Source organism: Labrus bergylta, chromosome 7 (assembly GCF_963930695.1).
Source record: "Labrus bergylta chromosome 7, fLabBer1.1, whole genome shotgun sequence".
In the NCBI taxonomy this organism is placed as follows: Eukaryota; Metazoa; Chordata; class Actinopteri; order Labriformes; family Labridae; genus Labrus; species Labrus bergylta.
In genome coordinates, this window is record NC_089201.1 from 5,577,268 (window position 1) to 5,595,121 (window position 17,854).

A 17,854-nucleotide genomic window follows, 5' to 3' on the forward strand; every position below is an offset into this window, starting at 1 on the left:
GTATTCTCTGAAAAAGGAACAAAGAAAACCTGTCTTCTGTATCAGTTGTAAGCCTGTAAAAACTTTGACCAATGTCTGCCACGAGGTACCAATCTGATGAACCAATCACAGCCTCCCTGTCTCCCTGCGCGTTCTCTACCTCTTGCGTGCTCTAGCCCACACTCAAAGCACGTCATGATGGAGTTTATACTGTGAGTTTACTTACTGCTGAATGAGACATGAGACGATGTAGTTTCTACACAATGCAAGAGATGAGCTGAGGTCCACTTCTGGACCAATGGCGCTCGTGCATGTAATTGAGGGGCGTGGCTTTTGAGGGAGCACAGAGGGGAGGGGGTGGGTGTAGACGGAGCACTGAGGGATGCTACTTTCAAAATCATGCTAGTTTTCGAAAATGACCAACCCTGCCTTTGAGAACCTTTAACACCTATACAACTATTTATTTTTCCCCATAAACATTTGTACATTTAATCATTTTAAGGCCTTAGAACTCAACATTCCTTGAGGATTTACCTGTGAAATTAAGTATGAATCAAAAAACATCAAAGCATACTGTACATTAGATCAGCTTGCAGCATGTAATGTGAGAATTTTCCAATAACATTGCTTCCTCTTTGTGTCTGCTGATGTCCATGCAACTCTCCTGCACACAGGGAAATGAACCATGTGTGCAGCTTTAATCTCATCACTTTTGCTGCATTAGAGCCGGATCTCTGCGTTTAGCACTGCCCGGCTTCATGATTTCATTACAGATACTTGATTCAATACTAACAACTCAGATGACTTCAGGTCAATTACTCAATGACAACGCTGCAGGCAACAACATCCATCACCTACAACTAAGCTTCATCTCATCTCCCCCGCATGCAGCAGTTCTACCTGTCCTGTTCTCTGTAGCAGCACACTCTTTCGTCCACTTCCTCTGCTATGCACTCATCTTTCCTGATACTGTACACACCACTCACTCCAGCACAGAGCTTCAGAACCAAATGCACAGCTGAGAAAACAATCAATTCACATTTTATTCCACTTCTACAGGCTGGGAGTTGTTCTGTGCCCGGGGTGCTTGTTCCTTTGAATTAAACAAAGGTTTTATAATAGTCACCTTTGTTTTCAAGTGTGTTAGCATGCTAACGTTTGCTGATTAGCATGAAACACAGGTCATGACTTCAGGTTTTCTGTTAAAAACCTGATGAAGGTGCAAGAGAAGATAACTTGTACTATACTGAATTTTGGGAAGCTGTGGATCAGAGGAAGAGCAGGTTTTCCCCTAAACGGTTGGTTTGACTTGTTTTGTTGGTTGGTTCTTTTTTTGTGGTCTGTTGGTTGGTTGGTTGGTTGGTTGGTTGGTGGGTGTCTAAAATTACTAAAAACCTCAGTATAAATAAATATATAAAGGGCATCAATATATTTACAAAATGTATGTATATGCATCGTCATACTGTATGTAACTGTTTTCTGTTCATTACTCTATTCCTGTCCATGAAACAGTCTGATCGCAGTTTAAGAATCGCCATCGTTGTGTTAATGTGTGTCATCGTTTTCAGATTAGATCCTGAAGAGCGTCTTGGTACTTAACATTATGTAATGTATGAATATGTGTGTGATGGGCTTAATGTTTATGAAGTATCTCTGGTGGATTAAGACTATTTAAAATATGCAATATATTCACCATTTACCACCAAAAGAATCATAGTGTGACTGGAGCACTTTCTCAAATAGCTTCAATCAAATCTAAAAAACTCAAGATAACTCAGTCCAGTGATCTTCAGGGGAATTCATTTTTATACTAAATTGCATAGTGATTCATCAAGTGCTTGTTGAGATATTTCAGTCAGGACCAAGCACAGCTCAGGAGGGAAACAAAAGATTGAACAAGACAACAGATGCTTAAAGAACTTATAGAATATCCATCAATCTGTGAAGCAGCTCTTTTAGAAAGTCAAGTGCCTTAATTATAAATTCAATGAAACCTAAGTCCATTAGGTTATTGAGTTCCACGTCAAATAAACTGAGCCAATATAAACATCAGTTTTGTGTATTCTAATGAGAAGTGTATTGATTGATCCTATTGGCCTTGTGTGAGTGTGTTCATTCCTGCATATGCAGTGTGTTTGCATGGATGAAAACTACACACACCAGTCGCACGGTGTCTCTTATTTTTCTTTATAACATTTTCTTCATAGGCACTAAAAGATTAAAATAATCATTTTGACCAATAGAGTGAGACGCAGACTCCCTCCCAGCTCCCTGCAGGTCCTGCAGATATAACTGAAGCAATGGCCTTGAGTGTGTGCAGCCTGAAACAGAGCCTCTACGGTCACTTGAACAGATTACTGAGCCATTACTACAGCTTAACTGGGTGAAGGAAGTGGAACCAAACCCACTTTAAAGGGATCAAAGTGAACTGGTTGTAAAGAGAAGTATGTCCTCTACGGTCCCGTCGCACCATCTAGGTTTAAGTTCTGTCTTAAGTTATCATGTAAAGTCTGCTCTTAACCATACATGTAAACTACTTAGTTTGTAGCTTAACTCAACTGTCGTTCATTGAAAATAATTGAAAAAAGACTCAGAAAAGCGCTAGGTGGACACAGGGCCTAAATGAGCACTATCCCTGTTCTGAATAAATTAATAAATTACCATGACAACCATATTTTAGAGAGGACTGTACACCTGCTAGGAGCTATGTGAAAGATTTCAGTATTAACTTCTGCCTACATTGGAGCTGTCGGTTGGTTACATGTTTAAACTGATGCAGAGCTGGTGAGATCCAGTGCTTTATGCTTTATGTGTTTTCTCTGTGTGATTTCTGTGATTGTCCATGCTCTGCATCCCCACATTTTTCCTCTGATCTCTCAGGAAGACAGTTTGCTGAAGACGACCTCGGTCAAGGTCAAGGCAGATGAGAGGCGGCTGCAAGAGCACAAAGACTTAAGAGGATGTGAAAGAAGACGGTGGAAAGGACCTTGGATTAACATTAATGCCTATTGTGGATGTGAGGATTTGCAGACACACAGATTGTAATAGAACACACACACACACACACACACACACACACACACACACACACACACACACACACACACACACACACATGAATGCACACACAAACTCAAACAAAGGATCTGAGAAGTGAATGTGAGTGATGACGGGTGCGTTCAAGGCCTTGGCACTACAGACAGCTCATCCGTCGGCCTCAGAGATAAGAGGAGGATTCAGACGTACGGGTCCAGAATTTGAGGCGGACTTCATCTCTGTCTGCAGGCAAAGTGTTCAAGTTTGGAATCTATGAATGAAACAAGAAGCAATAACACAAAACTATGCAATCTGGGACTTACTTTTAGTCTTTTCTGTTTACTTGTGCTAGTATTGAAGTTCAGGGCTGATAAAATAATCTATTTTGGTCTGGTATTCATTTGTGTTTATATAGATGTGTAAAGCCAAACTTTATTTAAAGGTCCAATCAGTAAGCTGTGTAGTGAGTGAAATGATAAAGTGACCTTACTATATGATCAGACATTAAGGAAACATGCTATGTTGAAGTGCTGGCTTCTCTGACAACAATACAGCAGCCAGTATGTCCTCCTTCTAACTTTAGATTCTGGTCCTGAATGCTCTGGATTTGTTTGGACCAGAGAAGGTAGGCGGTTTTAAGGTGCCCCCACACAGCCGTTTTGGATGCTCCTCGGTTTCCAGATATGAGAGCAGTTATCAGGTCAACAGGTGTTGCAGTGATAGAAGCGGGCAAGAGAAGTGGTTCAGATAGAAGTGATTGTACCCGACCTAAAAAGCCTCTGCATGTTTCTAATAATCTCCACGAGCAGAAACGTGCTCAAACTAGGATCAATATTGGAGATGCTTTTGAAAAATGGAGAGAGGTTAGAACACAGAAAGGTTTACAGACCGATGCAGAGCTGGATAAACACTGAAGCTTCAGTGTCCACCACAAGGCAACTTGCATGAGTATCAACTCTAGAGAGGAGGGGGCTGAGGGACATAGCTCTCTACGATGTTTAGAATTTGACTGCAGTACTCATTTTCAACACTAGGTGTCAGAGTTACATATTGCCCCTTTAATGACCCCTTCCAGGACACTCAGAGTCACCATCCAGATAAAACAATTTAAAAACAACATTAAACCAAAGTTAAACAATGTGCAATGCAACGTCAGCAGTTTGGTTTCTTCCTCAGAAGTATAATCTTAATGTTGATTTGTAGCATTTATTTAATCTGATTTATGCCCTAAGAAATCATGCGACTCCTGGAAAACCCAACTTTAAATGCACTTAATTATATTTGTCGGTTCTGGATGTGCAAAGCGTTCAAATACTCAACTCCTCCTTTGGGGACGATATCCTTTTTTTATATAAATCATCTACAGCTTTCCACCATCTGTAATCTATTTTCACACAAAGAGCTGTTTAACCTTTTTTTTTTCTTTCTTGCTCAGTCTGCCGAAAAAAAACGAGAGAAAGAAAAGGATCCCTGCGCTGAGATTTATTCTTATATTTCTGAAACAATGCAGCTGCTGTGTTTATGTCCTTATAGGGCTGTATATTTGTTGCAGCTTCAAGTTATCATACAAAAACACATGAAAGTATGGTGACTGTGTAGGGTCCAGGATTCAGAGTCTGTTCTGTTCCCACAATGCTATTTTCAGTGTGGATGTGGATGCAGACCGTCTCAGAAAGTCACATTCTGACTGCACTCTGTGGGGATTTTCAGCTTCACCATGCAGCTAATTACAGTTGTGGCTTTGCTCTTACGTTCTGCGTCTACGAGGAACAGATGGACAATGGCTCTGACAGTCTGACTCTGTGACGAGTTACTGCGCCAGCAAAAAGTCAGGTCACGGAGTGTGTCCCTGGAGTCAGGGTTTATGAGAAGTTGGTATCATTTTGAGAAAAGGAGGGTGGCTAAACGGATCATAAACTGGGTTTGGCTTGAGGACGAGCAGCATACAATGCAACAGCAGAGCGCTGACAGATGGTCTGTGAGCGAGCTGAGGCATATGCAGCATTGGGCTGTGAAGTGGTGACTGCCCAGGGTGTGTTAGTGTACTGTGTACAGTAACAAAAAACTCTGGCAGAGAAAATGCTGATGTGTTGACAGGAAAGGTAAACATGTAAAAGTAGGCCAAGATTGTGTGTTTACCAGAGGACTCAGAGTTCAACGCTGTCCGGTTTAAGTCAAGATTCCCACATAAAAATGAAAAGTGACAGACTCATGCAGAGACACCGTTTATTTAGAAGTGTTTGAAATGTACAAGAGAGTCAATAAAACAACTTGTATTTGGGTGTTCCTGTGAGGCCGACCGCATCAGATGAGAGTCACTGCAGATAAATGCTGCCATCTAGTGGCAGAAAGTAGTTATTACAGGTTTTAGAAGCTTAACTAAATTAATCTTTTTTTTTCTTATTCTGGTTTAAACTCTGTTATGTAGACGTGCTTCTCACACACATAGGCCCAAATCACACACATGCACAAAAAGGACATGTAGACATGCATTAGTGGAGAGATGTCAGAGTGGGGCTGCTATGCAGGGATTGCACCAGAGCGGTTGGGGGTTCAGTGCCTTGCTTAAGGGTACTTCGGCAGGGCTCTCCAGCTACCAGAACAATGTCCATATTTTGGTCCGCACCGAGACTTGAAACGGCGACCCTCCTGTTCCCAACACAAGTCCCCACAGACTGACAGATTTTAGTTTAGTTAAATCAGAAGAGCAGCCGCCGCCTGTATTTAATGAAGAAAGTGGAGCATCTTTTCACAAATAAGGGTTTCACAAATAAGGAAATTCTTCTTTTTTTGGTACATCAGCCTCACATTGTCAGGAGTATCAGGAAACTGAAAAGATATTGCAGGAAACCAGGGCTTTTCCGGAGAAAGAACCAGACTGACTTGGAGGAAATTGTCTCTTTAGTGGTAGAGAAATGGCTTTGAGGGTTCCCCTTTCATCATTTTCTCACAGGCAGATGGCCGCTCTCCTGATACAACCTTTCAGAATAATTTATCCATAGGCTAATTTAAAGGGGACATATTATGTCAAATCTACTTGTACAGTGTTTTTGAACATATATTGGGGTAACCTGAGTGTTTACTGACCAACTAAATGTGAAATAAACCCATCCAGTCTTTTGTTTGTGGTCTGCATACAAGTCTTACAACACAGAGAAAAATGTTTGGTTTCAAATGTGCAGTCACAAACCTCCTTGTGATGTCACAGTGGGATTCTGGTTAAAAAAAAAAAAAACGCTCTCCTCCCCTGGTATCTCCACCAATGGACTCCACCCCCAGCCTAGAACAAAACTTTTGCACAGGTCTGCCATTTTTATTCTCACTACAGAGGAGTGATGTCTACCGGGAAAACTCAGGGGGGTTATTGCATTTAAAGAGACACACACACCAAAACGGAGCGTTCTGAGAGCGCTGGTTTATACAGGGTCACAAACCTCCTCTGGTGCTTGATTCATGTTAAATTTTGACCAACCATCCTTTCAGGGAATAAAATGTATTTTAACACACACAATGCTGTGTGAAATTAAATGTAAAAAGTCAAACAAACATCAAAACAGACAAGGATGAATGAGGCCGGTTCGGGTAACGCGTCTTTTAAATGTTAAGTTCTTAAATGGTTTACATGCATGGGTTGCAATTTTTTTGTTTTATTTACTGAGCCATCGGGCGTATCACATCTGAGCTGGAGTGTCAATAACATAAGGCTGCCTAAAGACTCCACTTCCACACTGAATGAATCAGACGAAGTAGGAACAAATATTGGCCTACTGAACAGTAGGTCCTAACAGGATACAGCACGGAGAGAAGGGACTGTCTACTGTCAGATTGTGTAGGGTAGGCACTTTGCAATTTGTAAGCACCCACTAATTGGATCATCATCAAATTCCACTAGTCATGTTCTCACGTTTGTGTACTAAATCACATGACCATTTTCATCAAGACCAACCTTTAAACACGAGACACAAGAATGTGATCGACACATCTTTGGAGTAAAGACACACAGGTGTTACTGATATCATCAGAGCATCTCTGTTCCAATCAGAGCGTCTTGACGCATGTAAACAAGCCGACACGCACTATTCTCTAGCTCCTCTGCAAAGAATGCAGTCATAATGAATGTTATTAGTTACACCTGTGAGTGTTAGAGGCTCTGCTATGAGAAGAGTTTGTGTCCGACATCAGTCCAGCTCACAGTAAGAAAGTCAGATCAGCATTTTGTACTAAAGAGAAGCTGGATTACAAAGAGTCAACACGTACCTCCAAGATGTGCAGAAAACAGTCCTGTAGTTGTTACAATATTAAAGAAACAGGGGATTATTGACCTGTTGCTACTGTCATCGTCAATTTGAAAAAAGTATTTCCTTCTGTTGGATGTTGGAATCAACATAGAAAATTAAGGTGTGTCAAACTGGCTTCACACTAAACGATTATATGGTGCATTCATGTGGCGTGGGACTTATCAGAAAACCGAGTATCCGAGATGTAAAATGCCTGTTCAAGTGGGAACAACAACTCGGAAGCTCAGAAAATGTGTCATTTACACATGAAGAACAGGGAAGACATGTCTCGTCTCTTCAGATAATCAGGAGCAAATGAGGTCAGCTGACTTTAGTTGATGAATTCAAGTCATGAAATTGATTTTAAAAATGTAACTTGTCAGGGTTATGTAGGAACGCTAAAATGGACCCAATTGAAGAGTCAACAAAAAATATTTATTTTAACAGAAGGCACAAAGGGGAAAAAATATATACTTTCTTATCAAAGTCCAAAAGTAACAAAGGCCAAACACATGGAGAAACAAAGAGCTCAGAAGAATCCAAAAGGAAATACTGAGAAGGTTTAACATATGAGGAACTCTCAAGGAAGAGAAAACAAACAGACAGGACATAGGCGAGGACTGATCAGACACAGGTGAAACTGGTGAAGGCGATCAAAAAGGGAGGGAAACACACCAAGGGAGGAAGTAACATGAGGCATGATACACAGAGACAAGGCCATAGACTGCAAATATTAATGGATAAATCTTGAGCCATCCATCTGTTCCTGCAGGGGGCTCTGGAGGCTCATCGGCAGCCGCAGCCATGCTGGAAATCCTGTCTCAGCCTAACTTTCAGTCAACCTAATGACAGACTGAGAGCTGGAGCTGAGGCGGGTTTTAAGACTTATAGCAAACTGTTACCTCACACCCACCGATCAATCATGTCAGCTACGCACCTAACTATGGATAACAGTCACGTATCATTCATGAAATCAAAGCAGAATTGTAGTTTTTTTTTTTTTAAACACACTCCGTACAGTGTGTGCCCATGAGGACAGTAACAAATCAGACCTATTTCATTTTGTTGAACCAGGTTGAATCGCTGCTGTAAAAACAGTTTTTTAAAATGGATATGTATGTGACTTCCTGTGCTTCTGCAGCCAGCCTCAAGCAGACACTCAATGAACTGCAGGATTTTGTACTTCGGCATTGGCTTAATTTTTCAACACCGGAGGTTGCCGCTGGGATGAGACCTACAAAATAAAACAGGAAACACTGAAAACTTAATCCAGGAATATGAACAGAGAAACTACATGGAGAAACTACATGGAAACTACATGAAGCAACACAAGGGAGGAACAGGACAAAATTGAAACAGGAAATTAAGTCTACACTGAGATACTTATAAATCACAGAAGACGATAAGTGAACTTTCAGCAGGATGTGAGTCTGAACATTGTGGACTCTCTTCTGTTATGTAACACTCAGTCAGTCCACAGGCATGTCCTGTCATGAGTATTCTGTTAAACACTGACTTATCTTTGTCTTTTTTAAAGGAAGAAGAAAACTACTGTACATCACGCTGAAGGATTATAATTACTGACCCATTATCACTGTCCGGGTGACCCTTCACTGTCTGTTTTTGTTTATTTACTTTTTAATAGAATCAGAAATAAAAGCTTCATCCTCACCATTCTAACAGAATTAATTATTTGGAGACCAGGCCTGGAATAACATTTTCATTTTGCTCGTCCAATGAAAGAATATTGAGTTTGTTTAAGCTTTTGAGCTGTATTTCTTGGAGGTTTCAGCGAGGCCACAGTTCTGCTGCCAGCTTCAGCACAGCCTGCGTCTGCATTCCTCTGCAACAGAGCCACCGACACATCTCCGGACCAAGACGCAGACTTGTCCCTTCAGAAGCAGAGAGCTCAACTCCTGACGGCCACATGTATATAAAAAGAACCAGAAAACATTCCTCTGTGCTGCACTCACATGTTGGCCTCATTGTGCAAAACCAGAGGGAAACAAATCATAAGTATTTTACTTGTTTGCACTTTCAGTAACGGTTCCTCGTGTTTGTGAGTGAAGTGATCTGTGCCAAGCAGGGAACAAAGTCGTTCTTTGTTGTTTTAGCAAGCATGTTCCTCCAACAACTCCGGGTGCGTGCATTGTAAAATTAGAAAATAACCAGATTCATGTTCAGGGAGTGTGAACTTTCCACATTTGTCCCTCTGAGTAACATAAACTGAGCTGTTTGCCCGAGGTCAATTTGGCACCTAAAACATATTCCTCAACCTGCTGAGAGAACAGACGTACAGAGAACAATAAACATTGTTCTTCCTTTAGCTACATGACATTTTCTCCTTAAACTGAATCCTGAAACGGGGGCTGACAAAGACAAAGAGCTCAACCGAGGCAGGAAAGAATGACGATTGAAGCTGGATGTTATAAGGGCGGCAGTAGCTCAGTCTGTAGGGACTTGGAGGGTCGCCGGTTCAAGTAGCTGTCTGGTAGCTGGAGAGGTGCCAGATCACTTCTTGAGCACTGCCGAGGTGCCCTTGAGCAAGGCACCAAACCCCCTACCCACCACTAGCTCAGAAGTGCCTGCCGGGGGTGGCTCCATCACTCTTACATCTGCATGTCCATAGGATCCTGTTTGTGCATGTGTGCATGTGTGTATGTATATTTCAGCCTATGTGTGTGTTGCATGACTACAGAGTGTAAAAACAGAATTTCCAGAATCAGAAAACACTAACTATCCCTTTAAGGACAGAAAACAAATAAACAGAAGTAAGATGATGCTGTTTAAAATGTAAACAACAACTGGAAAAAGAAAACAAAGTGTCATGATCACGTACCTGTGACTTATGTGAGCAGCATGAATGAATAATGAAAGTGTGTCTGTGAACTTGATGACAAGTAGCTGAAAACTTTGAGCGAGGGAATGACGAGCAGAGAGAGAAAGAGGGGGGTGGGGGGGATCAGATGTGGACCTCTCCATGTTGATTGGGAGAGGTAGAGAAAGACCAAGGCTGAGGAGACAGAGAGAGAGAGAGAGAGAGAGAGAGAGAACACTAGTGATGAAGACGGTGCACAGAACGATGCAGGCTGCAACAGATGCTCGGTAAAGAGAAGAGGAAAGCAACAGTGAGAGAGACACAGTGCATATACGGAGAACTCCAGCCCTCTGCTGAAAGCCAAATACATGAGAGTAACATCGAAGTGTGCAGACAACCATGCTGCTGAGTTGGAGGATGCTCGTTGTTGGTGTTTTCTACTGCTGCATCAAAGCAGCCGTCAAAACATCCAAACAAGGTAAGACCTGAACTGAAGCTCCACTTTTCAATGCAGGATGCAAATAACTAAATGAGGAGGAGGTTATCATGTAAAGATCCTCTTTTTGTTTATTTTACTGCACAAAAGAAGAATATTCTGCAGAAATGTTGATGTCATCAGGAAAAGTAAGAATGTAATGTATCAATTTCTGTATGGCACAAGAGTCACAGAGTTTGATTTCTGCTTTTGGTGACAATATTTTGTGAGATCTTTTACTGTTTGTTTTATATTAAAAATGATTATATGAGTATTTTCTGTAGACTGTCTTTAGTTGAGCTGTATCACAATAAATAGCTTCTTTATTTTCATCTTCACTGTCACATTTTAAATGATATCTAATTAAATATTGTAGAAAAGGGTTTTCTGCACTTCTCCTGCAGACACAAAACCATGCAGTCTAGCTCATCTTCTTTAAAAACAACTCCAGATTTTAAAGAGCAGGATACAAAATAATTTGAAAACTGCAGTTGAAAATTATTCCAATCTCTTAAGCGTGGTATACTCTCCAAGACAATCAGGACACTTTTGGGCTAGATTCCTCTAGCCTCTAGCATCCTAAACAAAAAATGTTGTTAACTAACTGAACCACAGAGTTAGAGGAGTTTGTCATCTCTCAACTGGAAGGTCATGGGTTCAATCCCCAGGTCTTGCAGCTACATGTCCGATATGTCCTTGGGCATATCTGAGTTGCTCTCGCTGCTACATCGGCGGCGTGTGAATGTGTATGAATGGATTAGTGATGATCTCTTTCCACAGCAGCCTCTACCATCAGTGTGTGAATGTGTAGGTGTGACATGCAGTGTAAAAGCGCTTTGAGTTGTCAGAAGACTAGAAAGGAACTATACAAGCTCAAGTCCATTTCTCTTTTACCGTTTTATATAAACGGTAAAAAAGTGATTCTGTCTGATTAGAAAGACGTCTGGGTCCACCTTTATTTCAAATCATAAATATCAAACCAAACATGTTTTTTTCTTGGGGCTTTTGACCTGTATTGGATGAGATAGAGGACAGAAAAGGAAATCCGGATGAGACAGTGGGGAAAGAGCCACAGGAAAGTGCCACAGGTTGGACTTGATCCCAGGTCGCCCACTTGTAGGACTAGTGACCCCTTTCATGGGGAGCGAGCTAATTGCTATAGGCTATCTGCGGCCTGTAAACATTAAACATCCAATCTCCTGTCTTGTTGGGTTAGACCACGACCGAGCACACACTCAGTGGATTGTCACATGGTACAAAACGACAGCCAGTTGGGAAGCGAGCTGACTGAAGAAGGGAGCTCAACAACCGCAGCAAATCCATATTTACTCACCTCCAGCTCACGCTCTAACATGCTCACACGCATCAATGAGGCTGGATTGGATTGGAATGGATTTTTGGGGGCGATACCAATATTGGGGAGGGAAAAAAATCTGCTACCAATATATCGACCGATATCTTTCTTAGACCTATCTTCGATCTGTAGAGACAGAAAGATATAGATATACACATGTATTGTGTTAATCCCTCAAATGTAGTTATCAAACACTTGTGGAAAAGATATTTAACCACGACAAGATGGTCACTCAACAGGAAATAACTGCCCATGAGCATGCATCACCACTTGACTCTGGAGAGTGATGATGCTTGTTGTAATCCATATAGTGCCCCCTGCTGGTGAAAGAAAACTGCTAGTTTAAAACAATGAAACTCAAATAAAATGATATTTGACTGGTGAATAAATCAGTTAAACTTGAAATTCTTCCTGCCCCTCATCCGCCAAGTTTGTTTACTCCAAAATCGAGTTGACTACCAAAAGTTTTGCAGGATTTGTAGTTTTTCAAGTCAGGACTCAATCTGTGAGTGTGTGCTGTGCTGTTTTGGTCAAAGCTTTGCTCTCCTCATACCATAAGAGAACAACAGTTAAATCTATGATTATTTGTCGTCCTGTGAGGGCTCTCTCTCAACCTTTCAGTGTGGGCCAGGCTTTAGACAAAATATGTTAACTCTCATCTCACCACCAGGATCAGATCTGCACCTGTTTCTGATTGTAAAATAATGAGAGGGTCCCAAACTGATAAGAGAGGAAACTCGTTTTCCTCAAGTGATTAAAAAGCATACCGCTGAGATATTCAGTCCAGCTCTGTCAGGAAATTCCTCCTGTATAATAAGTTGAGCTCTTTTGTGTTTTGATAAGAGTTCTGGGTTTTATCTGAGTGAAACGAACACCACACACATACAGAGGAAGATGACTGCAGTGCAATATTTCTGATGGCTGCAGTTTTTTGTTTTTGGCTGTGGACTGTTCAGTTACAGGAAGTCTCAAATCAAAACTGGATTCCACAAGCAGTGAAAAGCTGGAGTCTCAAGAAGTTCACATTTTTTGTCAGTATCATCACTCAGATAAATTGCTCAGGTGGTAAACACATGAGTGCTGATTAAGTTTTTCTTTCTTTTGGTATGTCTGGGTTTTTGTAAACAGTCCCTTCTCAGTGCCAGCTGGAGCCTGCCAGGCATGTGAGTCTGCCCAGCAGAGATAAAAGAGAAACATGTGATCTGAGCACACAGAGCACATGATCCTTTTTTTGTTATTTCCGTTTTGGAATGGCCGCTTACATCAGCAGATTAACAGGCCAACAGAATCAGTGATGATCACAATTCTGTGTGATACCATCCTGACTCCGGTAAATATACCGTGAAACATTTCAATTGTCATATTTCAATTCAATGACAGGACAGCAAAATTGTTGCAGAACATAGATAAGATGGACATAGTGTGTAATGTGAATAAAAACAGAAAGTGATGATTTTAAAAAACCTCAAAACTCCCATTTTTAATTAAAAACAGCACAAAAACCACATCAACCTGAGAGTCTGGGAAATGTCATTGTTTCAGGAGTTCTCTTGCCCGCTTCCATCGCTGCAACACCTGTTGGTTTGACCTGATAACTGCTCTCATATCTGACAAACCGAGGGGTGTCCAAACCGGCCGTGTGGGGTGCCTTAAAACCGCCTACCTTCTCTGGTCCAAACAAATCCAGAGCATTCAGGTCCAGAATCTAAAGTTAGAAGGAGGACATACTGACTGCTGCATTGTTGTCAGAGAAGCCAGCACTTCAACATAGCATGTTTCCTTAATGTCTGATCATATAGTAAGGTCACTTTATCATTTCACTCACTACACATCTTACTGGTTGGACCTTTATCTGTCAACTGTTACTCCTTCATCCATTAATATTTACAGTCTTTGTTTTGGACACTGTCCATGTCTGTGAGCAAAGTTCATTACTGTATTCTCAAGATCAAGCTGAATCTGCCACACAAAGAGGAAACGGTTTAAACCTTTTTCTAGAACTGTTGCCACCATCTCTGGGTCAGGGCTCCTTCAAGATGAACTGAAACAAAGTAGAAATCGGTCCTGAGGTCTGATGAGTCCAAATTTGACTTTCTATTTTGAAATAATGGACTCTACATTCTTTGGACCAAAGAGAAGAGGGGCAATCCAGTTTATCCTCAGCACACAGTTACAAAGCCAGCATCTGTGAAGGTGGTGATGGCATTTGTTCACATGTCATGGGGTCACCTGCACACAGCTATGTTTTCTACTCGGGTTCTTTGGTAGGATATACGGTGCAAAGCGTTGTTTCCTGTATTGATTATTTAGGATCTCTCTCCAAGCACCATAATTATCTTGAGTGGTTTACATGATCTCGCAGAAGTCTATTAAAACACCAACATCTGGATACACTTGTTAAGGCAGACACATAAACATTTGGAGAGCAGGTGACTCTGGCTTAAGTGTTTGTGATTCATATCGTCTAATGAGACATAGTTCACGAGTTTGTCACAACATCTTGAATCCAGACTAAGCTGTTCAGGATTCATGCTTTTGTTGTGTTGCATCTTGTAACATCAACATGTAACATCAAAGAATACACTGTCTACATTTCTGCATGATGGGGGGGGTAATTCTTCTTGTCTGCAATGACTTAATGTCTGTAGTGGATGTTGACTTTTCTTCTTCATCTCACACCTCCTGCTGTTCTTCTTTTCATCTACCCAACATTATTACCTGATCTGTTGGGGCCCAACATATGAAATGTAAACTGGCTGAACTCCAGATTTTGCACACATTGATGAGAAACAGCCGGCAAAGAATGTTTGAACCCCTGACCTTCCAGTTGATAGATGACCGACTCTACCACTGAGTCAAAGCTGCCCCAGTTGATGGTGAAATGTCTGGTGAAAGTTGGATAGACTAACGGCAAATTTAGTTTGGTGACAAAAAAAGTTAATCCTAAGGACTCGGCACATTCTCTGACTTTACCTTTTTCATCCCCATGTGATTGCATTTGTAATGTCTCAGCAGTTATTCGATGTATTTGGAACAGACTTTCACGTATAGACCCCTCAAGATGAACTCTAAAGTTTGGTTGGACAGACTCTAAAAAACATGGACATAGTCTAAGTTAAGTTACCCATTGGTGTCTGAAGTAAAGTTTTTTAGGCCAGTAAGGCGGTCGTCATATTTAAAAAAAAGGCTGCCTCAAATTAACTTTACTTTCCGTCAATAACAGGCAAAGAGGGGAGGGCCTTACGCCTCCTAGCCAACAGCTACAATGCACCTGGCTGTCCATCAGATCAACCACACCCCTAATTATGCAAAACTCAAATTTAAAACAGATAAAATATAAAACAGGTTGTGTGCTAACAAAGACATGAGCTATTCAGACCAAAACCATTATTTGAACCAGGCTGTAAACATGTTAGTTTCTGCTGTTAAAATGCACACTTCAATATAGGACCCAATTGGGACTCAGATTTTTGGCAGTCAGTCTCAAGTGGACATGTTTGGAACTGCAGTTTTTTATACTTCTGCATTGGCTTCATTTAAAACACCGGCGGTTGCTGCTCATTGAAAAGGCAGAAATCCAATAATTCGGTCTAACCAAATACCATGATGCATTATGGGAACATTATGACAGAACCTGAGATCACACCTTTCGACACCCACACACAGGTTTTCAGGTTTCCCGGATTACACTGGGTCAAACTTGTAGCTATCTTCCTGCTAACTCCAGCCCTTCCATTGTCTTTCTCCTGTGTTAACACATATTTAATTTCTAAAATGTGAGTCAGGATGTTGCACAGATTTTTGACACGACTTCACTTACCTATCAGCTTGTTAGCATGCTCATCTATAGCATGTTTTCGTGATGAAATGAGGCGACGCCTGCAAGATAGTCAACTCCAGCTGCACTGATTTTACACTTGACATGCCTCATTCTCAACTATCACCTGACAACAACTCTTACCATCTGGTGGTCTATTTATGCCACAGGAGTCTCTGACCTGCTCCAGTACTGCCATCTTGCTCAGCCTCGCCTCCTCCTCCCCAGCATCAGACTGCAGGCTCACACTGGGGGGGGGGGGGGGGGGTTTCAAGATATCATCCCATCACGCCTCATATTTCTGCATGTAAAATTTGATGAAGTCGAAGCCTAGATGCCAAATACAAACTTTGTTCTGTCCCAAAAAAAACATTTTAAACAAATACAAATGTGACTTGTCTCACTGAAATGATTATTTTTGTGAATGATTAGTTAAATTTTTTTGTTCAGTCTTTAATGTTGCCAGTACTTCAACTTTGCATGCAAAGCTAAATACTCTTTCATGCTCAAGGTTTTAACTCTTAGCTCACAATTGACTGCACAAGATTAGTCATGTTAAACCCGGTCTAAACTGTGGCTTTATGGACTGCCTCAAAACGGGGTTATGAAGCTAAACCCACACAGTACATACTGAAATAATCTGGAGCCTGTAGTATAATCCATGTGTTGGTCCACCTTTGATTCATCAGAGCCTTTTGAAGTTTGAGGTCACGTCTCACCACCTGCAGATAGAAGTCATCTGTAAGGGTCAGAGGTCGCAGACTTTAAAACGCACAGTGTGCATGTGATAGATGCACAGCAGCATACCGCAGTATGAGCATGATGATCCAGGATCTCACATGTGCCAGAACATAGGCACCTGATAAATCCTGTATTTCATGGCACCTCAAAGTTTTTATTAGCCCGTCACAGGGATTCCCAACTTAACCGATTCAAGACACCTTCTGGGTCCACAGCAATATATATCACAGGACTATAATAAGATGAAATTTAAAAGGAAATGTTAGCATAGCAATCTGCTCTTACATATTCCACCAGCCCTCACTCTCCCTGTCTGTCTCTCTTTACCTGCCAGCCCTATTTCCAGCCGCGAGCAGGGTAAAAAGAGTGTCTATGGAAAACCCCACCTTTCACAACTCCCTGGATAATGTCAACCTTTTATTTGAGGTGAGACAAAGAAATACGTAGAAAGTGTATTTAAAGTGTTCAATCAGCCTAAATAATTGTTCTCTTCTTCCATCAGATCTTGCTGGCTGGCACACATTTTGAGACCAGCGGGGAGTTTTCAGTGCAGGACGCCGAGCTGGCTTCGCTCCGCAAGACGAGAAACCTGGAAGTCGTCTGTGAGGAGATAATTCCCCGGAAGCTAACGGACATATTTGAGCTCATCAAGAACCTCTCAAATCAGACTGGTCGTTTGCACCCGGACGACTTTGAGCGCACCCTGCTGACCCTGGTCTTCACCGCCCAGCAGATGGTTGAGTCCACCGGACAACAAAGAGATGTTTGGGCAGAGTCCTTTGTTAGTTTGTACAAAGCCATTAAGCAGGATCTGACAGGGAGAAACTGATTATTTTCTTCTTTTAAGATATCCACTGAGATCAGTGCGTCACCCTGATTTGTATCAAGCGGTGTTTAAAACAATGCATCATGGGTATTTGCAGCCTATGAGAAAGTCCTGACAAACAAACCGTGTCCACAGTTTGATAAAGTGCATAGACCGATAAAAACACAACTTTTACAATATTGATCCTACAAAGCGTGCTTCTCTAAACATGAGGTACGGTATAGACATGAAACCAGACAGTGGGTTTGTACACTAGTATTTAAACTTAAATGAATCTACTTTGACTCATGTCTCTTCAGTGTTTGTTCTCTAGCACCCTCACCTTCAAGACGGGTTCAATCAAAGAAAACTAAAAATCAATCTTTACCCAAAAGAATCAGTGTTAAACTATAAAGTGTTAGTGCTCCATGAATACTAATTACTGTAGTGAATAAAGGGATTGAAGATTAAATATAAATGTCAGACTTTTATCATTCATAATTTACAAAACAACCCATTAACACTTCAGGTAACTAAATACAATCCTCAGTA

The 17,854-nt window shown here is 41.3% G+C and overlaps 1 protein-coding gene across 1 annotated transcript; it reads left to right on the top strand.

Annotated features, from left to right (window-relative positions):
* The first annotated feature begins 10,325 nt into the window (after positions 1–10,325).
* LOC109988340 (protein FAM180A) lies at positions 10,326–17,811 on the top strand. Its single transcript, XM_065957298.1, has 3 exons — positions 10,326–10,588; positions 16,832–16,923; positions 17,000–17,811. Exons 1-3 carry the CDS (start codon positions 10,510–10,512, stop codon positions 17,324–17,326), a joined length of 498 nt encoding a protein of 165 aa, XP_065813370.1. The 5' UTR covers positions 10,326–10,509; the 3' UTR covers positions 17,327–17,811.
* Positions 17,812–17,854: the final 43 nt, after the last annotated feature.